This window comes from Diadema antillarum, unplaced genomic scaffold (genome assembly GCF_040938485.1).
Source record: "Diadema antillarum isolate AM-2024a unplaced genomic scaffold, OU_Dant_1.0 scf00000022, whole genome shotgun sequence".
NCBI lineage: Eukaryota > Metazoa > Echinodermata > Echinoidea > Diadematoida > Diadematidae > Diadema > Diadema antillarum.
The window spans coordinates 2,404,094-2,431,327 of record NW_027270911.1 but is presented as its reverse complement, the minus strand read 5'-3'; the positions used below and the strand labels follow the sequence as shown (position 1 = coordinate 2,431,327).

The following is a 27,234-nucleotide window of genomic DNA, read 5'->3' as shown; positions in this document are numbered from 1 at the left end:
AGACAGAGTGGCTGAAATAGTTCAGGTGGACCCCGTGGGGGGCCTAGGGGCTGGGCCCAAAAGACCCAAAAGATTAGTCCATATCAGGGAGCCCCTTCACCAGATCAACTTGTTCATACTGCCTCTTCAATACACTTAAAGGTACTAAAACAATATGATGTTGCTCATTTCATTGGCAATGACACTAGCACTCAGCACTAGAGGGAATGCAAGTTGGGCTGGGGCCCAATGGGATTCATCAGTAGTGTCTGAATTGAACATGTGTCTCACATTTTGGCCAAGAAGCAGGGCCTAAAGCAAAGCCCAAGAAATCCGAACTCTTGAGTGTTGATAATATCATCACCCCCACCCCCCATGCTCTAGTTTAATCTATAAAAAGTGAGGAAAATTAGTGGAGATTTGCGGGCAGATTAGGGAGAAATGTGCGAAGTTATGAACCAAAAGCATCAGGTTTTTTAATCATCCCCTTAGAGCTTCCTGTGTAAATGAGGTAGTAATGAGGATGACAGAGTTTAATAGTGTCGAGTCAGTCCTTCTCGGGTAACCCTATAGCTGCACAGCTCCATAATCAGCTAGACAAAAAGTGTTCTTGTTTAGCAATCATCATGTTAGCTGGCTTCTCTGCCCCGCTAGATACATTTGAGTACAAATGTAATGACATTGTGAATGAACAGGAATTTAAGGTCGTGGATGTGCATTCCTATCATTTTACAGTGGCCTTTTGTTGTACAGTGGTATTGTTTAAAGGAGAATTCCAGGCCAATTACAAGTTAGTCTGAAAAGAAAGAGTAAAATGTTACAAGTACAACCGTGAAGATTTACAATTTGATTCAGTTGGATTAAAATTAAGGAAGCTTTGATATCTGAGAGAGGTGCTGATTTCTGCAAAACAATTCTAAAACAGATGTAATGAATATTCAAATGAGTGAACTAATGATTTCATCAACTTACAACTTTCCAATGATTGCATTAAAAAGTGACAAATATTCCATTTTTCTGCAATAAAAGTGTGAAATATGTTATTAAGTTCAAAATAGTGATCAGTCAGATATATTTTGATTTTAGACTGTGGCAAAATTGCATTTTGAAGAAAAAAAATAGAAATGACAAGACTTTATGTACAAACTGTGTGGCAAGTTGTGGAGCAATGATATCATCAAATCACTCTTTGCATCTTTGTATTCATATTGACGACAATTCAAGAACTGTTATTTGTAAAAACAAGCAAAATCATAAAATTATATAACTTCCGTGATTTTAGTGCAATATTGATCGCATATTTGCTTTTGTGCTTGTAAAACATTTACTCTTTCATTTCAGACCAAGTTTTGGCTGGTCTGGATTTCCGCTTTAATGTTGGGAATGGTTTGTCTGTTGGACGTCAATGTCAAGTGTAGTGACATATTGAGCTTTAATCATATGTTATTACCCCTCTCTCACTCCCCTTTCTCTCTCTCTCTCTCTCATCGACCTAGCTATCCATATATTCCATACATATATGTATTTATATAAAACATGTTCTATTTGCTGTCCCTTACTTTAATTATAAGCTATAAAATTGTTTCAAGACATGAAATTTCACCCACACTTTTACTATTTTACATCACAGTTCCTCTGTACTTCAATCATAATGTGAATCTTACATACCATACCAAATTGCACCATCATCCAATAATTTGAGACCAGCTGCAAGACATTTGCATATCCCCCTTTACCAGTGGAGGACAAATTTACCAAGGGCAGGTACGAGTATTTTTCTTTCTTTCTTTCTTTCTTTTTGTCCACAGGATATCGTCAGAGTGGGCGTACCTACGTGCGAAGAGGAACGTAATAGAAAATTATGTTGTCGTTGGAGTGTTGGAGGAACTGGAAAACAGCTTGCAGGTGATGGAGAAGGTCCTGCCAAACTTTTTTACTGGAGCCCTTCAGACGCATCTCACATCGAGTAAGTTTCACTCAAGTTTCTTTGTGTAAACTTCTTCATTTCCATCAGATTTCTCTTTTGCTGTGGTTTTCATGCCTCCATTGTGAAGGGTGCCAAATGCATCATTCTGTTTTAAGAGTGTTCATCTGTCCCACCAAAATCTCATTATCGCAATTGAAGGGAGAAAAAAAAAGAATATCATGGTGGATTTTCCTGGTACCTGGCCCGGCAATGCTATGTGAGGTTGAGATAAGATGCAGTCCCTCAAGGTCAAAGGTCGCTGAACTTTGACCTTGAGATGCAGTCCCTCAAGGTCAAAGGTCACTGAACTTTGACTGATACAAAATTTTTTAGCTGTTATGTCCATGGGTCATATATGTTGGTAAGACTGATTCAAAAAAAAAATTAAATGAGATAATACTGCTGAGAGGTCACGGTCAGATGTTACTCTGCATTTAAAGGAGGAAAAAAAAAACAGCATACCCAATAACTTGCTATGTGTACATGGCCCTTCATTTACATTTTACAATATGTCAGCATTGAGTTGAGTGCGAGTAGTATTGTACTTTAAAGGAAATACATGTATACTGCTACTTGCCATGACTGTATCTTGTTCCATTTTTCTTGACCATCGCACAGATATATAATTTCTGCTTTATTCCCTTTTCAAGTAGGTGTGATTAGATTGTGTGCCCCTCCCTTCACCCAGCAATAATTATAATCTACAAGAAAGAGAAACAAGTATTAAAGTTTGTGTTTAGTTAATTATAGATAAGTGATGATTTAGTGTGTGTCTTGCTTCTTTGCTGCTCTCCACAAACCTAATCTCCCCCTTTTATTTCCCTTTTCCTCGAGAACAAAAAGAGATTGCCAACAAATCCATGAAGGGGGTCACCAAGTTCAAGCAGCAGCCTTCGGAGAAGACTGCCCTCTACGTCAAGACGACGCTAATGAAATACGAGTACAAGTTCTACGACTGGATTCGTGATCGGCTGCACCAACAAATGCAGGACTTGGGTTTGCACCCCTATCACTCGGACTTCAGATGATCACAACTGCAACTTCAAAACGGAGCATCAAGTGGGGATTGCAGCCTCTGTGATTTTGTGGTTGTTTATGTACCATTTGCCTTAATAATGTGTTGTGATTTTGCATCGGTGTCCAGTGGAAGATGAATGAAGTACCTGTAAGAAAGTGCCTGAACGATTTTTAAATGTTTTTTTAGCCAAGCCAGGAAGCAGCTGGCTCTAAAATTTGACAATCTGTACTCTTAATAATTCCAAGTGCTTTCCTTAACCCGTTGAGGACGAATCCTGAGTATACTAGGGCAGGTGTCTATGGGAAATGCTTGTTGTAGCAAAATCAGTCCGTCTTCAACGGGTTAAGGTGATATCCGGTGAATATTGAAGCAAAGTTTGTAATGAGCATTGAAATGTCTAACAACGTTCGACTTTGCAAGATAATGAATGCAACACACAAAAGTGAATTTACAGTTAAGTTAACTTGTCTACCATATGGGAACTGAAATAAAGAGTAACAGAAAGTTCTGACTGTAGGATTTCCTTGAATTCTTTACCGGTGAAAACGGATTAATTGATGTCAGTCTAGGGCAAGAGTCATTTTAGAGCAGGTAGAGAATTTCATACTGCAGGGATGTCCGTGATCCTTGATCCTTGATGCATTAATCCTTTGTTGCAGCTCTTATGCGAAGCTATTCTAGGATGTGTATTGTTTAAAATTTGATTTTGTACCGGTGAACTGGAGATGAGTGTCACTCCAATTTCTGTACTTGAGCAGTGGCGATGGTTGGAAAGACTACAGGGCAACTGTGGTTCCCAGAGTGTAAGGGTGCGCTCGAGCGCTCTCCTAAAGCGAACTGTACCGTACCGTACCCGCCCCAGAGGAGCGCTCGAACGCTCCTAAAGTGTATCGTACTTTACTGTACCGAGCCAAAAGTGGACCACTTCCCGATGTACTCCAAAAGCGTACCAAAAGCATACCAAAAGTTCGCTGTGAGGCAAGCACGTATCGTGCGCATACATCACAATGCAAAAACATTATTCTCTTTTTTCGGGACAGCTGCAAGTAGTTCAAGCGCCAGGTGGATGACGGTACATTCTTGGTACAAAATGCGTGACCTTTTCTAAAAAATAACTTGTGAGGTACGCTTTCTCGACAGAGTGCTCGAACGCTTCAAATCTGGCACAGTTTTGTACGGTACGCTTTGGTTCGCTGTAGAGCGCTCGAACGCACACAAAGATCACTGTGTAAAACTTAGTGTAGCTTTATACAGCATCACATATTTTTGCTGCATTCCTGCAGCAGAAATGGTCATCTTGTCATTGTGAAATTAGCCCTTCTGAATTTCAAAACAAATCTTATTATTATGGAGAAAGATTAGATGAGGTACTCCAATCTCTACAAAAATCATAGAGTAGTTTTTAAAGATATGCCAATTTCAGAAAGAAATATTAACTATATCAAATATATGTATTGCCAGTGTAAGAATCAGTTATAAATCAAACAGTAAACAATTAATTAAGCAACTCAAAACAAATAGTAGTATTATTCAAATGAAAAAAGTGACTCAAATTAAACAAAAATATCTCGCTTTATTTTACTGTAAAGTGGATATTTTTGCACAAGTTACTTTTCACACTCAGTATAATGAATTCCATGTTTTTATTTCCTGATAATCAAAACATTAGACAATGTATAATTGATATGCAGAAATATTTGTGCGCTGTTATTTTCTTGCTAGTTTCTGGTCGCATGAAATGCGTGAAAATTTCTCATATTACAGTATTAAAGACAAATGATCAATAGTGAATAAAGTGCACTCCCGTTACAATGAACACCGTAATGGCGAAATTCTCATGACAACAAAGTTAAAAATTTCGGACCCATAATTATCATCATTATATTTATATGTGCTTAGCTGTTATAAAATTTTGATATAATGAAAGAAAACCGCTGGTCCTGAGGACTTCATTATAACAGGAGTGTACTGAATTACCAAAAAAAAAAAGAAGAAGATATATCACCAAACTACAGATATACTACATACATGTATATGGTACAACGTGTATCTGAAACTTGATGGATTGTAAAAAGAAATACTGCAGTGCAAGGAGATCTTGTCCGTTGAATTTCATTCACACGACTGCAATTTGAATTACAACTCCAGTAAACATTTCATTTATTTCTTGCCACCATGTGAATTCTTGCTATCTCATGTAACTGTAAAAATTGAAATGGTGGTGGCGCTATTTAAGTCCTTGACCAAGAAATTTGCCTGTCGATTCATGTAGCATCAGCAGAACTTGATCAGGGTCCCTTTCAATGTTGCCAAGTTATTTATTCTACATAAGAGATTTTATATTGTATTTTCATACAGGCAGTTATGTAGAATGGTGTCTGGGTTGTAATAAGTTAATGGTGTCATAAGTAGTTGAATTGACTGGCCAAGCCTCAACATATGAAGAGCTCCTTTCCAAAAGGTGCTGTTAAAAAAACCCAACAACAACAACAAAATCCACTTCGCACTGAATTTGACTTTTTGACAGAAATGTATTTATTTCTAGTAGTTCCATAGGGCCTACTGTAAACTCTTCAAAGTTTTGAAATTCTTGTGAGAAAATTGAAAAATCATGCATTCAAAAAAAGAAGAAGTTTTGTTCCAAAAGGTGCTAAATCCAAGGTGCTAAATTTAGCAGGATCCAATCAGGAAACCTGTGTGCATGTTTGATGAACTTTGACCCCAGAGTTAGGCCAGGATGGCTAGCTTTCCTGCCTGTGTAGCTTACCAGACAAACCACATACTGTATTACTTGCTTGTAATTAGCTGTGAAGTGTTGCAGTTCTATGCATGTGTGTGTACGTACATAGAGATCCTTGATAAAGCTGTATGCTGTTCATTATCGAATACAGTGCACTCCCGTTATAACGAAATGCTCGGAACCGGCAGTTTTCTTTCGTTATAACGAAATTTCGTTACAACCGAACAAATACAATATATAACGAAAACAAGGAAGCCACGCATATATGATATTCTGTTTGTTGAATACGGTACTTGTCATACACTGGAAAACTATGTGAACAATAAAAACAAATAGGCACCCTAGTTAATCAATTTCAGATTATTGTACATTGTATTACAATAACGCAAGTTCCCCTCGGAAACTGTGCGTGACACACCAAGCGAACACACAGTGATGTGACGCGTTCGCCCTTGCAGAGACGCTGTAAATGCCTTGTTCTGCTAGTTATTTTCGAAAGCGATTCGCATTTCGTTATACCGAAGCATATTTCTTTTGTTTTTCTTTGTCAGTGGTGCTCGGAAAAGACTTCGTTATAACAAAAATTTCGCTATAACCGTGTTCGTTATAAGCGAATTTTGTACCGCTTAAGACTTTAATGGCGATAATTTTGGGACCACAAGTTTTACTTCGTTATAACGAAATTTCGTTATATCTGTGTTCGTTGTAACGGGAGTGCACTGTATATCCAATCCGGGCCAGCCTCCCCTCTCCATGGTATCCCCCTGCTACTGGGCAAGCTGCTGATTCTTGTCCATTACAAATTTCATTCAGGAAAGTCCAGCAGGTTGGTTCACTAAATGTGAAATCAAAATGTGATTTGTGATGAGAACAACCAAGCTTTAAGAAAAAAAAAAAGTCATCCTCAACACAAGCAGGGTACAATGAAGACATAAATTTGAATCAGTAAACTAAAAAGACTTTTGCATACTTTTGGGGTTTTTTTTTAACCCATTGCTACAAATGTGACTTCATCTTACTCAAAAGAAATACAGCCTGTAGTGAAGAAATCAGGGATGAAAATGTAATCTATTCATGGGGCATAGATTATAGGCCTCATACTCCAGCAGGGTTACTTTCAACCCACTCTGCAAATGTGTGTGTGAATATTGAACTTCCAACAACTACTCAAATTCATTGTCTTCAAGTGTCTTCATGCGTAGAATTTCCAAGTAGACAAAATGTCTATATGGTGTTTTCAAGTTGTTTTTGACATTCATTGGACATTCTTATAAAAGTCTTTTTTATATTTGTGTTGTGTTAATTTTGTTTAATACATGATCATATATGGAAATTGTGGTGCTTTGATTATGCCTTGTAAGTCATGTATGTGTATGTACATGTATTTATGTGATCTGACAAAAGCAACATGAAAATGTGATCAAAACCAGCTAGTGTATTAACTTGTGTGTGTATTTATCAACTTTGGTGGATGAATTATGGTAATGGATGATTATGAAAAGTTGGATTAGGATGATGTTGATGATGTTGATGATGATGATGAGGAGGAGGAGGAGGAAAAGTTGGAGAATGATGATGATTATGATGAAAATGATTATCAGCATGTGTGGTGATAGTCTTATGTGTTCATGGTATCTGAATATGCTTGGAAATTTGGTAACTGATCATGAACAAATGTAGTGTCACTGGCTAATTTGGGCTGTATTAGCGGGTATTTTCTTGAAGAGAGTTATCCTTTATTTGGCATTTGAAAAAAAAAATTAATGGCAGTTCAAATGTAATTTTATTAGAATATGGTAACTGGAAAGATCTTAATTGGGATGGGCAGAGGATAGAAAAGTTGTGATGATGAGGAGGATTGTTGTGGATACCAGACCTGACAAGAATCTCTGACTCTGCAGAAAGCTCCTTAAACAAATTAAATAAATGAATAGATAAACATGTACGTACAATTTACATACATGCATACATACACATGACAATGAATGAATGAATGAATGAATGAATGAACGAACGAACGAACGAACGAACGTGAATGGATGAATGAATGAATGGATGAATGAATGAACGAATGAATGGATGAATGAATGAGCGAATGAATGGATGAATGAATGAACGAACGAATGAATGAATTAATTAATTAATGAACGAATGAATGGATGAATGGATGGATGAATGAATGAATGAATGAATGAATGAGTGAGTGAGGGAGTGAGTGAGTGAGTGAAGCCCAGCAGTACCATTTAGAGATATGTTGGTGCTAGTAAGTGTTAGTAATTGGTGATATCGGTACAGTAGTTGCTTTGATGTAACAATATCATGTATGGATTAAATAAATACACTACAGGGAGTTGCGTGAAACATTCCGTGAAAGTTTGCGGAGAATCGGACAGTCTGTTCAAATATTACAACTTTTTTTTTCACTTTTGGCGTAATCTATATATGCCATCCCTTCTAATTAGGTGATACAGTCTGGAGTACGATAAAGAGAACCACCACCTTCACCCCCTTGGTCATCTGTATCGAATGCGCATTTGCGATTTTTCGGGAAAAGAGATATGATTTTAGGGGCTTAATTCGGGGAAAATTTTCATGAAATCATTGAAATAGGGGGTCTAATTAGTATGTTTCCTATTTATCTTTAATTAGGGGTAGTTTTCCAGGTTGATGAAAATGGATACATGGAATCTTTTCTTTTACATCAACAGACACCAACGTGCTAAAGTGCAGTATGTATTTATGTGCATTTTCAAAATCATGTATCCACAGGTATGAGTGTTCGTTTTATCACAATCAGTGGACAGTCTTCAGAAACGTCAGGAGCAAAAACAAACAAACACAGCAATCACTTCATGTGTATACTCCGAGGAGATCGTTGAGTCCTTTTTGGTGGAAACCACTGTGGCATGGAGATGTCATTCAGAAGCCTTGAATTATACAATGATATGATAAAGTACAGTATGTGTATTTTCAAAATCATGTATCCACAGTCTTCGGAAACATCAGGAGCACCCCCAAGAAATGATGCTGGACCCTGTGTTATTCTTTTCTACACATTACATGACCTGTTACATCTGGGGCCCGTTTCATAAAACTTGTCATCAGTGGCAAGTTGTCATAGATGTGACAAGCTACTGAAATCCTTGCATCTGATTGGCTGAGAGCAAATTTGTCATAGAAATGTGGCAGTTGTCACTGCTGACAAGTTTTATGAAACGGGCCCCAGATCAGCAGACGACTGCGTATTGTCAAACTGAGAGACCCCCCCCCCCCCCCCCCAAAAAAAAAAAATAAATAAATAAATAATAATAAATAAATGAATAAATAAAATAATAAGAATAAGAATAAGAATAAATAAATATAAACATAAATAAATAAATAAATAAATATTAAAATTAAAATTAAAAAAACGCTGTGTTTAAAAATAAAAATAGCAATCACTGATTATTGATCCCTTTTTGGTGGAAATCACAGTGGCATGGAGATGTCATTCAGAAGCGCTGAATTATGCAATGATGTGGTGGTGAGATCCTGGGTTTTGTAAAGTTTGAGAGGATTTTTTTTTTCCAATAAATTATCTTATTTTGATATTGAATTCTACTTTTATTTGATTTTTTAACAAAAGGATAAAAACGATTTGATGAAATACAGTGTTTCAACGCAAGATACAATTGCAAAACAAAATATTACAAATGCAGGATTCATAACAAAATCCCTCTGTATAGGTAAAGTTCACACGCATTCGGGCGCGTACACACCAATACGCCAACAAAAATCAGTGGAAGATTGACAGAGCAGAATTGATTTACCATAAACTGTCATTTTTTGTTTTAAAATTTTTGTATAAAATGAGCAGTAAATTCCTTAAAACTCGGACAAATAAGGATTATTCCCTTAAAGATGGACGGAATCTGATTTCCAAACGGCTCCCGGCCAGACGTCGGCATGATGGGGCGGTGTGGGCTCAATTTAAGATATCAGGCGGTGTCACACTACTCAAAATACCGAGATGTTACCGCACTGAACAAATCTAACAGCGGCACAATATTTTCACATGTTACCATGGTATATGAGTTCATAATATGGTAGCAACAAAGGTCATTCGCCCACATGTGGCATTAATGTGGGCTATTAATAATCAAGCTATGATGGGCATCTATATTGTAATACCAACTCAGGTTGTCGCCCTAAATAACCGAGCACGACGCGTATCATATCAATTTGCCAATGTAACACGTCTGCCGCCTGTTAATTTTGATGCCTTGGCGTGACTTGGCACCGTTCCGGTCGAAAAATCTTTGTATACTGATGATTGTTCTAAACAACAAAACTTTGAAATTTACAGATTTATACTTTCATCAACTACGACAACTCATGTTCAGCTAGAGGAACCGTGCATGAGTTAGCAAGACTATCGATGATAAGAAAGTATCCTCCTCAAGAAGTGATCTACCAAAGTATTTTTATACCTAGACAAAGTTTTTCAATCAGTCGCGTGATGATCTAAAAATGCACATTATCTTGCTGTACAACAAAATTCATAGAAAGTTTTAATCGTTTTTTTAAATATGGTTTCAGTGTATTGTGTTGATGGGTGGGGTGTGTGCGTGTTGGTGTGTGCGTGTGTGTGTGTGTGTGTGTGTAAAAATTTTATGATACAATAATTTTTATTTTGAAATATATTATTTTTAGATCTAGGTCGGAGGGAAAAATTCCTACTTTGGAGGAAATTTGTAAAAGAATAATAAGTTTTCGGGATGAAGAAAAAGAAATTGCTATAAAAAGAAATAAGTTGGGATTACATTTGCTGAAATGGGAAAATGTTTCTGAAACGAGAGCTTAAGTATTGTTTTGTTTTCTTTTTCTTTTTATTAGTACAGTGTAGTTATCAGTGGAGAAGGCAATATAATGTGTCATTGGCCGCGCGCGGGGAGGGATAAGTTTTTGGTGGTGTAAAAGTTATAGGATTTTGTCCGCAGCTAGGAGTTTGATGAGTTTTGTTTGGTGAATTTGAATGGGTATTTGGAGCGGTATTTGGGTGCGGGCGGACGATGCTTTTCTGCATACGGCCATTACACGCTTGTATGTTGTACGTATCAATCAACATTTGGAAGTCGTTTTCATTAGGAAGGAAGGTGGTATCACTTCGGGTGTATTTTGTGTGTGGGGTGTATGTGTGTATGTGTGTTTTTGGTGTTGGTGTGTATGTGTGTTGGTGTTTTGGGTGTATGTGTGTGGTGGTTGTGGATGTATGTGTTTAGGGTTGTGGCGGGGGTGTGGGATAGGTTTGAGTGCATCGGGGTTGGTGGGGATGGGGATTTGATTTTCAATGAAATGATTTCATTCTATCAGTTTTGTATAATGTATTTTTGTTGCTTTTTTATGTATGTACCCTTGTATATATATATATACCCTATATACTCGATTTATAATCGAGTTGTTATTTTGAAGAGAGATGATTGGCAGTATAAGTATACCATGCATAGTCAGATATATATATATGTATTTTTTTTTTGTACATGTCAATACTTTCTCGTGAAGAAATGGTCAGTATATAGGATTGATTTATAATTGAGTTGTTATGTTTGAAGGGAGATGATTGGCAGTATAAGTTGGTAATGGATTTGTCTTTTGAATGGCATTTGTACCGTTTTTATGTTCATGTTACACCCAGAATGGGTTGATTTATGATTGATTTGAATGAAATCAATAAAATATCATTGAAAACAAAAAGTGTGTGTGTGTGTGTGTGTGTGTGTGTGTGTGTGTGTGTTGGTGTGTGTGCTTCTCTTTGCTGTCATTTTATACTTTTCTATCTGTACAATTCCAATTAATTGAGTGGCCCCATGCACATACCGTTATTCTCTCTGTCTTCCATAAATGGACCCATCTTTTCCAAAGAATGCAATGATTTTCTTCAAACAGCTCAAAAAAATATGCATACTGCTAATTTTGTCTTTCCACTTTTTTAATATGTTCGTGTATTTTGTATTACACTGACTTCCTGCAATGATATTGTTTAATAATGATATCATGTTCTATCCCTGGCAGTTTGCAGGTGTTACTACATCAGAACAGCTCTTTGAGAAAATAAGAATAATAATTAGTTCGTGCACATAGTATTTATAATTTCCTGATACAAAGGCAGTCAAGGCAAGCTATATGAAAGTGATGGCGAGTGCAATCAAAATTCAAGAGCAAAACTGAAACTATTTGAATTCTGTTGTATAGTGTCTCCAAGAATTTCTCGAAGGTCCTTCAAATCGCAAAAACAAACAAACAAACAAACAAACAAACCAAAACCAGAATAAAACTCAGATTATAAGCCATTTGCATTGTCCTTGAATATTAACTATTCAGGCTTACTTAGTTTGCTTGACATTTCGTAAATATTCCACACACTGAAAAATGAGCGTCGTGAGATCGTTGAATTTTAGCATCTATACAACACCTATTTCCGAAATGACGAAATGTCATCATTGCTGTAGGATATATTACAGCGCAGAGTAGCTATTTTGATGTAAAGGATACGAAAATATTCCTTCGTTTGATTTTATTCAAAATATGAGAGATTTGGGAAAGATTTAGTTGCAGGCTTGTCCTTATCACGTCATGTGGTTTGCATTTATGTCGTGGTTTAAAATAATATTGTTTTATTGTTGTCATCTTGTGGAAATACGTCTAAAGATAGAGTAGTTACATAGAGATTACCATCAGTGACTGCAAATTCGTAACTCTAGATAACATCCGCTGAGTGGAGGCAGCCGCAAGAAGGCGGCGCCTATGTACCTCCGCCACCCACACTCACAGTAACGCATTTGAATTTGAAATTTGAATTTGAAGTCAAATAAATTGTTCATAGTACGCTTTCAACCTAATATGATATGATATATATATATATATATATATATATATATATATATATATATATTATCCTCTAAAAAAATCGAGTGAAAATATTCTCTCTTAAAAGAGTGAATTTAGAGTGAAATTGAAGTGAATTTTGAGTGAAAATGCTCATTTTCACTCGTTTTAGAGTGACCTCAGGGATCACTCCAAAATCTTGGAGTGATCCCTGACGTCACTCCAAAAAAAAAATCTTTAAAACTCTTTTAAAACTCTTTTAAGAGTGAATATTTTCACTCGATTCTTTTAGAGAGTAGGTTGAAAGCGTACTATAGTGAGAGGAATTGTTCCCTTCCCAAACGTATTGTGGGTATAGCATAGTGAAAGAAATTAAACTTGAGGAGGACCTTGCTCTCGATCTTGTTCTCCTTTTTAATCAATCGAGCTTTCAGCCTGTCATCAGGCCTTCATCAAGATCTACCAACAGGACAATGATATTATCTAAATGGTATGACTATGTGCCATGATATAGGCCTAATAATGCAATGTCATGATACCAATCTTCTGAAGTATTACCTTTATGCACAAATCAATCATTTAATTCAATACAAAAATACAATCTAACATCATCTCATCAACAGAAATATTATGTATCAAAAATGAAAAAAAAATAATAATAATAGGGCCTAAATAGATCAAATTCTTCTTATCATTATCATATGTCAGAAGTCTGATAGAAGAAACCAGTTTAGGGTTCCTGCGCATAAGCCGAAAAAGGTAATTTTTGTACCAATAAGGGCATGTTTGTTTTTGTGGGGGTTTTTTATTCACTGAAAAAAGCATCTTTGACGTAATGGTTATTCAAGTAATCCTTATAAATTGTAATTTCCAGCACTTGCACCTGAGAGTGAAAAGTTTTATTTTGTAATATCAATGGAAAAAATATATAATATGTCAATAACATTCAATAAAACATGATGAAATGGATGCTTTCCATAAAATTAATGTTTTTATGATACTGACGGGCCATTCTGGTCACCTGCCCAAGTTCATCCGTTGGATGAATTCCACAAATTGTGGCATCGGGCAAACCTATGCATGATGTCGCTTTGAGGTGCTTGTAACCAACCGACAAAAAAAGAAAGAAAGAAAGAAAGAAAGAAAGAAAGAAAGAAAGAAAGAAAGAAAGAAAGAAGGAAAGAAGGAAGGAAAGAAAGAAAGCAGGAAAGAAAGAAAGAAAGAAAGAAGGAAAGAAAGAAAGAAAGATCACGATTGTATACCGTATACTTTCTCCTGAAATTTGCAAGATGTGTGTGTTTGGGGGGAGGTGGTGGTGGTTCCTTGCACACCCAGCCCTAAAAGCTGTCTTTGCGAAATATCATGGTTTCGTACAACATGTACGGTATTTGAAAATTGCGGGCATGTCATGTTTACACGCAGAAACATACTGAAATGGAATGAAATGAAATCTTTCTGCATTTGAATTCGAAAGAAAAAAAAATCATGATGTCCATGCGGCGAATTTTGTTGAGGAATCCAAACTCACACAAGATACAATAGCGACCTCACATCACTAGGTGGGGCTGATCCATTCTATCTGGAGGTGTGAGACCCATGCTGCAGTCGAACGTTCATTCACACGTGGAAAAAAATGGCCGGAGACAGTGACAACAGCGAGACACAGAGTGCTGGAATTCCAGAAGCGGTTTTTCTGGTGAGTAAATCTAAGGCTTTTCGTGGATGATGTTGTGCGTTATTGAGTATTCACTTATAGTTTTAAGAGACATTAGATATTCCGAACTGTTTGCGTGAGGTGAGGTTTTAGGGAAGTAGTAGGTGTACTGTGTGCAGTGGACGTTCACTCTTGCCTAGCTGCGGGAGCTTCACATGGACGGACGCGGACGCCTGCCTGCTGGGGATGGAGTGGCCGTGCGATCGCTATCCGCCAGCGAGGCGGGCGGGCTTGCCATGCCCGTTGCCGACTCGCTGCTGATGACATGTCACATGAGTGATGAGTGATGTGCACGCTGGTGGTAGGGCTACTGAGAATTTCGGCGTAGCATCACAACAAATCAGATGTTGAGGATAGATCTTGTAGTGTTCCATGACCTATGGCTGTTCCCTGTGCGGCTGTGGGTAACCATGGTAATCAGTCCGGGAAACCCGCTCATGAGGACTGCTCCCCCGTACGAGGACTGCCCTGCCTCATGAGGACCCCCCGTACGCCTCATGAGGCCCCCGGGGGAAGGCCTCAAGAGGCCCCCTATTCACTTCTTATTCATCTCACATCTGACGTACAAATTGTCGCAACTTTGCACGGTGATTTTTTGTTACACACACATGTCCACTATCCATGATGAAAAGAAGAAAAAATCCTGTCTGTTTTTTTTCTTCAAAAATCGAGTTTTAATCAACCGATGCAGAGCATTCATCAAAATATGGACGCCAGCGTGTTCGCACAATGCAAGACTGCCGCACCTAGCGGCCTGATCCGACTATATATTTTCGGTGCTTTTTTCTGCGGCTCTCACCTCTCCGCGCGCGAATCAGCCTCGTGAAGCTGAAGTCTGACATCTTTTTACACAAATTCGCAACGAGAAAAATAAAATCAGTACTAACCTGATCTTGTGCATATATTCCAAATTACTATTCCACACTGATAGAGTAGGTGGGTACTCCAGTTTCTTAGCAAACTAATCACTTTGCAAGTATGATGTTTTCACTTTCTTCGTCAATTCCGCCGTCCGCTAAACTTTGGGCGCTTTTTCTGGAATCGCGCGACGAGACGTCGCATCACATCACGCATCCCCATTAGCACATACAGACAGCGCGCAAGCTGTGAGATTTTCAGAGCGAGCTTGCGCACGCACCGAAGGATACTGCATCCCGCGGTGCGTGCACAAGCTCGCTCTGAAAATCTCTCAGCTTGCGCGCTGTCTAATGTGCTGGAAAGAGTTCTGTGGCTGGATGCGTGATGTGATGTGACGTCGCACCGCGGGATGATTCCAGGAAACCGCCAAAACTGGCCAAAGGTAAGCGGACAGGGCGGAATTGACGAAGGAAGTGAACTCGTCATACCTACAAAGTGATTAGTTTGCTAAGAAACTTGAGTACCCATCTACTCTATCAGCGTGGAATAGTAATTTGGAATATATGCACAAGATCAGGTTAGTACTGATTTTATTTTTCTCGTTACGAATTTGTGTAAAAAGATGTCAGACTTCAGCTTCATGAGGCTGATTCGCGCGCGGAGAGGTGAGAGCTGCAGAAAAAACACCGAAAATATTAACTCGGATCAGGCCGCTAGGTGCGGCAGTCTTGCATTGTGCGAACACGCTGGCGCCCGTGTTTTGATGGGCGCTCAGCATCGGTTGATTAAAACTCGATTTTTGAAGAAAAAAACAGACAGGATTTTTTCTTCTTTTCATCATGGATAGTGGACATGTGTGTGTAACAAAAAATCACCGTGCAAAGTTGCAACAATTTATACGTCAGATGTGAGATGAATAAGAAGTGAATAGGGGGCCTCATGAGGCGTACGGGGGGTCCTCATGAGGCGGGGCAGTCCTCGTACGGGAGAGCAGTCCTCATGAGCGGGTTTCCCGGACTGTAATGGAGGCTGGCTGATGTAAATTTAGACCGATGGTATCCGTCTCTTCTCGTTGCCGTTGATCTTCCTTCCTTTCTAACTTAACTAACATTAACAGAATAGAAACTCTCTAACCATGTTAGCTACTTGCTAGTCTAATGATGTAACGTTTGTAGACTTCTACATGTAACATGGTCAGCCCCCTCAACTACGAGTGGAGACAGATATCTTCTCCAGCTGTTCTTGTAAATCGTATCACTTTGCTATGCAAAACTAGTGACCCGCACAAGTCGGTAATTTTGTGTAGCAGAGCACATGAGAAGATCTCAATCTGTCTCCACTCGATACTCACGGGGGCTGACCATGCATGTTTAATATCATTACATATATATCAACACTACAAATAAGATTGCAGAAGCCCAACGAGCTATTCTCCAATGAGAAGAGACAGATGCCCTCTGCACCTTTGGTCTAATGTGAAATTTGTTTTGTTTCATGAAGAAGGAGACGTCTATCTGAGAACTATTACAAAAGTGAACTAAAAACAGAGAATAATACAACAAGTGTCCACATGACAGTGAAATACACATTCTTTGTGACTTGCAATTACAATGCAAACCTTTTCCATGAAAGCTGCCAGTGGAGATTATTTTTTGCCTACATTGTAGGCTACACATTTTATACTGCTGCAAATTCTGGGAACAAGGAGTAACTGCAAACTTCAACCCCTACTCTCAAAGTTTTATCAGTGATGCTAGGCCATATATAGTCTACCAAGTACCAAGAATACGGGATTTTGATGTGTGTGCATGGATTCTGTTCCACCTAATGACAAATGGCTGCTGTCCACTCATCTTGTCCACCTTACTGTAAAAGTGGATATTTTCGCACTCGGCCCAGTGAGAAGAGTTCCGTGTGTTTTTTATTCCGTGGAATCAGGATATCAACTAGACGTCTACTACTAGTACTAGAACATATGGCAAGCAAAAATATTCGCGTGCTTTTATTTTTCGCGCTAGTTTCTGATTGCGCGAAATGCACGAAAATTTCAACACCACAAAAATTTCGACTTTTACAGTATAGTGATATTTAAACTGAGTTTGATAATTATTTGTTTCTTGATGCACACAACATGTGTGATGTCAAAGCTCAGCCCCCCCCCCCCCCCCCCCCCCCCACCAGTAGGTTTAAGCCCAAATAATGACATCTGTAAATGTAGAAGTCCCCCATGTACAATTTTTTGTTTGAATTCTGGTAATGAACATAATGCAATGATGTAGAAATGAGGAGCATCTACAGGTCATTTACTTGTGCATTGTATTTCACGTAATCTTTGTAGCAGTCCACCTGTCACCATGAGAGCATACAAATTAAGCCACCGACTCTCCGTACTAATGGATGTCTTCTCACTCTCAGTATCACCTTTGACACTTGACCTTTGCACTTGCAGGAAGATGTCGAGAGTTTTATGCAGCAGCCCCAAAATGACTCGGCTGAAGCTGTCCTCAGACGGCTAGAAGAGCAGCACCAGAAGTACAAATTCATGGAAATGAATCTCCTTCAGAAGAAAAGGAGGTGTGTGACTTCAAGTCAAAATGAAATTGAAAATGACATTGTATAGATGTATCATATCCAGTGTTTATGATTGCTTTCTGAGCTGATGAACTGTTGTGGGGAAATTCCCAGAAAACTGTAATTGTATAGTGACTGATCATCGGAATTACAAGTTTCTTGCAGACAGAGAAGGTACAATTCAGTCGAACATATTATGGTGTTGCTGATGGCATTACTTTGACTTGCCTGAAGAAACATTTGGGTAAGGGCCCCATACTTTCAAAAGGGGAAAGAAACCCAAATAATATGTGTATGTGGATTGAATGAATGCAGCAATAATTATAAGTAGTTTTAACACATCAGTTAAGTTTGAAGAAAATTAGACAATCCGTTGAAAACTGATGAATCTTCGAAGTTTTGGTGCCATCATCAATGGATGAGAAGACTACTATAAACAACGCTATCAAGAAAATATAAAGAGAATTCCACAAAATGTTATTTTCATGAAAAGTACTCATTCCTCAACTTGTTGCTGAGATAGAGGGGTATACATTGTTCCCCTTGCTTTCTGAAAGAACAGTTAAGTCAAGTGACCTACCATTATTCTAGAAGAGTGAAAATATTTTGAATTTGTAAAGCATTTTTTCATTGGTGGTCTGATAAATTTTCTCCTTGCAGATTGAAAGGACAAATACCTGACATCAGAACAACACTTGACAGTGTGAAACACCTTCAAAGTAAACAGGTAAAGCTTTCTTCATCTTTTTCGTTTTGTTTTCTTCCTTTAAATAAAGTCAATTCACAGACAAACTGTTTTGCCAATTTTATGCCAATATCTTAATACTTGATACCACTTGCAGTTCCTAGTTTTTAGTCATTTTGCTTTCTTTTTTGTCCTTTGCATGGATTATTGTGATGAGTGTTCAGTTAGGTTGGTATGCTGTGTATTTCATGAGTGGCTGAATTCACCATCAAGAACCACATTGATGGAATGAGAGAGAGAAAAAAAATGGAAGATTATCTCTTTTCAAGAGAACATTTGGCAATTTTCCACCTGGAGACAATAAACGCTGTTTATGTTTAACATTTATGTCTTATGGGAAGCAATACTTGTGCGAGTTGTTTGCGGCTTTTCGTTGACTTGCAATCGCAATTCATGAAAATAAAAGCAGACTGTTTATGTAGTACATGTGTTATTTATTGATTAGTGGTGTTTTCTAACCAGTGTCTCTGTTCTGTCTCTTCTATCCCTTTCCAGGGATCTGGTGAACAGCTCTCCACTCAGTTCCTGCTATCGGACCAGGTGTATGCCAAGGCTAGCATTCTACCAACAAATAAAGTTTGCCTGTGGCTAGGGGTAAGTAGAAATAGTCCTGAATAAGACATACATGTAACATGCATAGGGGAATCCCATTTGAACACTGTTGTCTGGACCGCCAAAGTCTGCTTGCTTTATATAAGCAGATCCTTGTATCCATGCAGTATGAGGACAGCCTGAAAATCCTTTCGAAATTTGTACATCACTATTGATGCCAATTTTGTTTTGATATGTATTTAACAGGAATTACATGCATAAATGCAAAAAATGGCATATTTCATCAAGGGGCTGTGCTTGGCTGGGCTCAGTGTGTGCCATGCTGATACCAGTTGTGTTCAACTAGTGATCCTTAACTTTGAGGATTAGCTAACTTCAAGGCTAAGCTCATATTCAAGTATGGTCTCTGTCATCACGAAATTATTTTTTGGTTGACAATTGACAACATCTATTTTATCAACAAAAAAACAAAATTACAATTTCTTCACAAAATTGTCATTTTGTTAAAGAAATGAAAATTTCACATGCCAGCAAAACAACGATGTCGCAGAATTTTTATTCCAATTTCATGACGAAAAGAGACCATGCGACACTTGATGCCCCGAGCTTATCCTCACCATTGTCTGTATGTTACTACTTGTCTGGAATTACCCATTAAAGGGATGGTACAGTATTGGTGGAGATGAGAATTGAGCTTTTAACTTTTTGCGAGAAACCAAGAAAATACTTATGATATAGTACAGAGCATACCATTTTAAGAGAAATTCAAAGTTTATTTTATGAAAATCGGGCTTGGAATGACTGAAACATCCAAAAACAAAGCGATCGTAATAAAATATGGGTCCCACACTTTATTAAAATCGCTCTGTTTTGAATATCTCAGCCATTTCAAAACCAATATTCATCAAATAAATGTTGAATTCCTCATGGAATTACATGCTGTTTCATATTTCATAAGAGGTTTCTTATCATCTCACCAAAAAATGTTAGAAACCTGAAATCAGGTCTCAACCAAAACTATACGATCCCTTTAAGTTGACAACTCACTGTGGGAGATTAAAGTTCCTGTCTCTCTCAAAATGGCAAGTTTTCTAATAGTTTAATCATAGCTAAAAAGGTGATGATTTTTGCAGCAACCCCCCTGGAACTTCAAGGGCTGAAGTGGTGCCCCTGCCTTTCCAAATTGTGATCATAAAACCTTTACTGTATTGTGATGTCACCAACAGAATTGTTAACACAAAGATGCATGTACATTGCAGGCTAATGTGATGCTGGAGTACGAGCTGTCAGACGCTGAGGCCCTCCTCTCCAAGAACCTGAAGGCTGCTACAGAGAACCAGATCCAAGTCGACAAGGACCTGGACTTTCTGCGGGACCAGTACACAACCACTGAAGTCAGTATCCTTTGACCAAAGTTACCCTCGGATGTAATTGGCTGGCAATCTTGTAAGGTGTTTGTCTGTTATGTTTTAGTTTAGTGTACCACCTCTGTACAAGCCATTGGTTTTCAACGTATTTCTCAGTCTTTTTCCCCCACATTCTGCAAACATGAGGAGATGATATCAGGGAGCATGGAACTCCACACTTTTGACATTTACCGCCCCCCCCCCCCCCCCCCAAAAAAAAAAAAAAATGCAAACAAACAAGCAAAACAGCAACAACAACAAATAAGTAAATAAAAAATAAATAATTACAGATAATTGAAAAACAAACAAACATAAGCAGTATAACAAAAGACAACACCACCAATTACTTTCTGAGGATTTCTCCCCAGAGGGTACCAGTGATCCTTCATGCCACCACTATCACCACCCTTGACTAGGAGATTACTTCAGAAGATTGTGATGTGAATTGACAATTGACATTTAATTCAAGACTAATTTGTGTGCCTATTTTCATAAGGCACAGATCTACCGGTAACTCTAATCAAATGCAGGACTTGTAGACTTCACTGTGCAATAAGTATGCTTCTTGCACAGCTTGTACCCCATGTACCATGATTTTGATCCTCATTCAACTGGGTCTGAATTTGAATTTATTGCATTGCATTATTTCCAAAGTGACCCTTATTGACCCTTGACCACCTGTGATCTCCAGACATGGCTCGGGTGTACAACTGGGATGTAAAAAGACGCCAGGCAGCATCATCAAAGGGTTCATCGTCATAGCTACAGTACAATGTTAATTTAGGCAATATACATAGTATAAATATGTGCTTTGTAATGTTCATATGCTTGTGCCCCCTCTGTGATGTGCGTACGTGGACAGACATGCACGTTATCTCGTGTATGCTCGTGACAATACCTTTTTTTTAATTTCACCGTTGTTTCATCTTTTTGGTTTGAAATGGGGGAAGGGATCGATGGTTCAGCTCCCAAAGTGTGTACAATCGGCTGTTTGTATACCAATTTCAGCAGCTCCAGATATCAAAACATTTGCTATACAGTGGGACCGTGTTGTAGCAAGGTCGGATGTAAGCAAGATACCCGACATGAGGTAATGTTGCGGGTCCCATTCCTTTGATATTCTTTTGTTTTTATTCCTGATATAACAAATACCCAATATAGCATGGAAATTTCGTTATTAAAGAGGTTCCCCTGTATTTGCAGGAATTTCCATCTCTCTCTCTTGCAGCCTGTGTCTTATCTCTTCACACTAACTTAATGGAGTTGATACCGCCTTAATCAATTTTCCCCAATTATGGTCTCATGTTTGCTGTGAACATTGATGAAGGTAAGGTAGGGCTTCAGTTTTGTACTTTCATGGTTCATAGATGTACACATAATATCTTATGCATTGATAATGAATGTATGTGAAAGTCACATTAATGAAAAAAAAAAAACAATCCTTTTGAAAAATAGTAACAAAGCAGCTATATCTTGCAGAAGTTGTGATAGTGAAAAGAATTTTTTATTTATTAAAAAAAAAAGAAGAAAAGAAAGCCAAATCGGACGTGAAAAATGATAAACTGTACATCAACATCATTTCCACAACATCTGCATCACATTTCATGTAGTGAATTTGGAACTGGAATTGAAAACAATTGTATGAAGTGTTGGATCTCTGTGGACATACCGTATCACTTCTGTGATAGAAATTACCAAAAAAAAGGAAATAAGCATTTGTATAATTACAATGAAAAATAACGTCTGCACAGCTTTTGAGGAGAAAGAAGAAAAAGAAAAAGAAGAAGAAGAAGAAAAACAAAGAATCAGTACCCTTACAGAGGGTGATCCGAGAGGATACTTGGATCACCTAATAAGTAGGATATTTAAAGGTTAAAACAATGATGGGTCATGTTTGGCTGTACGATTGCAACCATGAGTAGAGATTGTACTTGCAAGTTAACCATGCTAAAAAGGGTGCTGATGTTTCTAAAGCCAAGAGGATTGATGGATCCTCTTTTTTGACAAGGTTTAACAAACTGCATGGAGTTGTCAAAATATCAGTTTTAGTCACATTGGTTACATTTGTTTTGCCAAGGCAGGTAATTGATGTGATCTTCTCAATTTTGGATAGGCTGCAAACAGTTGTGGCAACACAGTCACTCTAGCCCTTGTATACCTATACTTCTGTGAAGAAAATAATTGTGGTGTAGCCACTTGATCTCAATCATTTGCAAATGGTATACATATTGTGAGGAATCATACTCTTTTTTCCAAGTAAAAATTATGTGCATGTTACGTGTGAACAAAAATTCATGTTACCTGCCCTTTTTTCTTATTCTTATTTTCCCCCTTTTTTGCTGTGTGTTATCTATTTCATTGTCTTGCATTTGTATATGAGCCCATTTGTTTGAATAAATATGCTGTGTAAATATATAACATGTTAATTGAGTCATTTGGATACTTGTATACTCTGTGTATTATACATGTAGGTTTATCTTGTTATGTTGATATTATACTCTGTATTGCACACATTATGGTCATAGTGGTCCCAGATTGACTGTGTGTGGTCACCATACACAGAGACTCCAACCCCAAGCACCTTCTGATCTGGAGATTCTCCCGCCTAAAACCCCTAGCAAACGGGAGACTCGAACTTGATGTGCGCGAAGCGCGAAATTTCTTGTGGCGGGGTCCAGCTCTAGGGTTCTAGATGCTATTTCATGTTATCTAAGGCTTATTTTTATGCCTCCGCCACGAAGTGGTGCCGGAGGCATTATGTTTTCGGGTTGTCCGTCCGTCCGTCCACCCGTCTGTCCGCCCGTCCGCCCGTCGGTAATGAATTTTGTGGACAGCGAAACTAAAAAACCTTTTGAGGTATCCTAATGAAACTTGGCATGTATGTGCAGTAGGGAGTGAAGTTGTGCCTATCAACTTTTGGGTACACATGTTCAAGGTCAAAGGTCAAAAGGTCAAGGTCAAATACGTAAAATTTCACTATTTCCACCATATCTATGCAATGCCTGAAGATATTTTCTTAAAACTTAGTGTATACATGTATTACCCAATTAAGATTCTCTTGTGAAAGTTTGGGGTCATGAGGTCAAAGGTCAAAGGTCAAAAGGTCAAGTAACAATATTAAAACTTATAACTTTTTTCTCCGTAACTTGGAAATTGTTCAAGGTATCTTCATGGAACATAGTATATATATATACTGACTGGCAGTGATTATCTAGAGAATTTATGGGGTCAAAGGTCAGGGGTCAAAGGTCAAGGGCAACACTTCAACATTTTATTATTTCCCTCACATTTATGCAATGCCAGCAGGATTATTTTTTTTACACTGGGTGTAGGCCCTATGCATGTATAACCTAATAGAGATTCTCTGGAAACTTTTTTTTCTTTTTTGCCTCAAAGGTCAAAAGGTCAAAGATCAAGGGAAAGTGCTGAACTAACTTTTTCCTCCATATCTCAGAAGTGGCTCAAGTTATCTTGAAACTTTCTACATATTTATGCTTGTTCTGCCTGACAGTGATTATCCTATGAATTTTAGGGTCAAAGGCCAGATGAAAATGGTAACAATGTACATTTCCATTGCACTTTTTCTCCATACCTTGAAAATTACTCAATGCATAAACTTATGAATGGGCAAAGTCAAGTTAAAGTCCTTAAATCCCCAAATACGTGCTCTCCTATTCATCCAATTAAAGGTCAAGGAAGGTGAACATTCAACACATAATGTAATTGTGACAAACTTGTCATTTTAATATACAGTGGAAACTCGATATAACGAGATGGTCGGGACCGAGTCGTTTTCCTCGTTATAGCCGATATCTCGTTATATCAGTAGGCATAAAAGAAAGCATAACATAAAGACATTAATTTGCACATGTAGGACTACCCATCATCTTTCAATCTATATTGATAACTTGGTAGTGTGTGTGAGGTAATTACTCACCTTTATGGGTATAAGAAGATGATTTTTCGCCAATGAAATCCGATATCAAGAATGTTTTTCTTATCAGCTGTAGATGTTTGAATTCGTAAATCTATATATAGCTTGCGATTATGTGGAGATCGTCTGTGGATTGGTGTGTGATTATGGTATGGGTTTGTATTGTGTGTGGAAAGCTTGAATAATGGTCTGCACAATGCTGTGTGTGTATGTGTGTGTGACACATTCTGTATGTACAAGTACATTGTGACTGTGTGTGTGTGTGAAGATGGGGAATTCCCTACGTAGAAAGCCAATCACAGCATCAGATTGCCTCACACTTGCTAAACGTCATGATGATGTCATGTATACGGCCGTCCCACCACATTTTCTGCATGTACCACACACACACATACACGTACAACATGCGGTGCTAGCTGTAGAGTGAACTGAAGAAAATATGTATGTACAAGACAGTTTTTGGCGCATCGAGCTTTACAATCTCGGAACATGATAGCACAGGCGAAGTAAAGCTTTACCCGAAGACATTTTGCTCTACCTCGCTATATCAGGTTTGATTGGCTATGTTTTTCTTTATTTGGAAATCACAAAATTTATCTCGTTATAGCAGTTATTTCGTTATAGCCGATCTCGCTATAAGAGTAGCATTTTACATAGACTTGTGTGGAAGGACATTTGGGACCGGGAAAATTTCCTCGTAATAACCGATATCTCGTTATAGCAGTGTTCGTTATACCGAGTTTCCCCTGTATTGCCAATTTTGTGAAAATGTAATCACACATTGTCCACATGTACTACAGACCTATTAGGAGAATCATGCAGTATGGCGGAGGCATACCAGTCGCCTTAGCGACATTTCTAGTTCAATATATGATGACACTAAGTAAGAAATCATTTCAAGCGGGAGAACAGGAGATTTTGCAAATATGGGCTTTCGGCGGGAGAGTTAGAGTCTCTGCTTACGTACTACATCATGGAGACACTTGAGGAATTATGACTTTCTCTACGCTGAATGTCAGACACTGCAGAAGTTGTTGGCTTATGATACATTGTATTCACTCCCTGTCACCTTACATCAACACAGTACAGTGTACAGACAAACAGTCAATCAGACTGAACAATGAATACACCAAAGTTCTGTTGTACGACAACATTTCACCCTCATGCACATGGACGAAGAAAAAGAATGTGAGATATCACCTGTTTTTAAAAAGATTTATTATGAGCACAACTTGGTAAGCCCATTGATACAAATAATTAAGCCTGCCTGCATAACAGTGAATGGTGTGCTCCTAAAATTAAAGGAGAGGCACGTGTACATTGTGTACATGTACATTGTACACTGTATTTGATTTGATTAAAATCCACCATACACAATTTTCAAACAAGATATAAAAAGTGAAAGAAGGCTTACACCTACACAGGTCTGGTAAAGCTGCTGTATTATCTTTGTGTGTGAATTCTTGTAGGTTTGTGTGTGTGTGTTTGTTTATATTTTCTTTTCTTTTTTTAGGATTTAGGTGTACAAGTAGTACTTTGACCAAAAGTTCAGGCAGACATGGAATATTCAGACTACTTGTAATAATATTGTGACTTAATCCCCTTTGCAGGAGCACTGCTTTTGAGTATACAGACAACCACATCAAAACTTGCACCAGCATTAAAAGCAGTAATCTGCAAAGTTACAGTGTACAGGTACAAAGCTCTATGCAAGAGTAAAGTTCTAGATTCAGGTACAGTTGTATCTGCATGCAGCTATGGCTCAAATCATCAACAAATCAATGTTGTGGCTGCAAGTGTTGAAGAGGAAATTCACCCTAAAAATAAATAAACTTCAAAAGAAAGAGAAAAATATTCCCAACAGAACAATACAAAAATGACAAAAATTGGATAAGAAATAAGGAAGATGTGACATTTTGAAATTTCACATTTTTCAGGTAACATTTCTTGACCAGTGCTTATGAATATTCAAATGAGCAAGTTGACAATGTCATGTTCTAACAATTTCTGATTCATTTCATATAGAGAAATGACAAAAATCTCATACAATCTGCTGTATAATTCTAAAACTAACCATCCAAAATAAAGAAAAACAAATGTTAACTCTGATAGATCTTGGAATGAGAACATGTTTTTACTTGTATTAGCTGAAAATAACAATTTTTTCTGAATTTCATACATAAAATACATGAATAATAGGTATGACATCATCAACTCGCTCTTTTGAATTTTCTTGGGTAAGGACTGGTCAAGAAACGTTTTCCAAAGAAATGTGAAATTTCAAAATGTCATAACTTCCTTGTTTTTCATGTGATTTTTGTAATTTTTGTATTGTTCCGTAGGGAACAATTTTCTCTTTCTTTTGAAGGTTATTCTTGCGGTGGATTTCCTCTTTAATCATTTGGTGTTTCGGGGAGGGGAAAGTGAAATATGATGGATGTTGTATACTGTATTCCAACTCTTACATAAAATAAAAAGGATAGATGAAGATATTTCACTACTGAATCAAAGATTGCTGAAACAAATGCTTCCTTAGTAATAGTGATCTGTGATGGTAGGGATTCCAACCCTTCAAAACTATACATTATAGTTATTTATGTCAGTAAATTTTCCACTTAATTGCTTTGTGGGAAGATAAAGATGGTAATTTCATTACTGATCATTTTAGTACACAGTAATAAATTTTATAATCATTCTAAAAACTACAGGTGAACATCATTATAACAAGGTTGGATATAGCAAGGTAACTGATATCACAGCCATTCACAGGGTTATTTTGTAGGTCCTGTTCCTTTTATTTCCTTCTGTTTATATCTTTGATGCGACAAGATATCTATTCAAATATAATGAGGACATTCCAATAGTCCAAGCAGTTTGTTGTAACAAA

The 27,234-nt window shown here is 37.7% G+C and overlaps 2 protein-coding genes across 2 annotated transcripts in view; both read left to right on the top strand.

Moving 5' to 3' along the window:
- LOC139730473 (uronyl 2-sulfotransferase-like) overlaps nt 1–3,455 on the top strand; it is a 39,982-nt gene extending 36,527 nt beyond the window's left edge. The window contains exons 8-9 of the mRNA XM_071641317.1: nt 1,788–1,945; nt 2,780–3,455. Of these exons, the coding sequence (XP_071497418.1) occupies nt 1,788–1,945; nt 2,780–2,973 (352 nt within the window). The 3' untranslated portion in view covers nt 2,974–3,455. The remainder of the gene's footprint in view (nt 1–1,787; nt 1,946–2,779) is intronic.
- Nucleotides 3,456–14,200: 10,745 nt separating this feature from the next.
- Nucleotides 14,201–21,297, top strand: LOC139730462 (prefoldin subunit 3-like). The gene is made up of 6 exons (XM_071641306.1): nt 14,201–14,263; nt 17,589–17,713; nt 18,371–18,437; nt 18,951–19,049; nt 20,267–20,405; nt 21,105–21,297. Exons 1-6 carry the CDS (start codon nt 14,201–14,203, stop codon nt 21,173–21,175), a joined length of 564 nt encoding a protein of 187 aa, XP_071497407.1. The 3' UTR covers nt 21,176–21,297.
- The last annotated feature ends 5,937 nt before the right edge of the window (nt 21,298–27,234 follow it).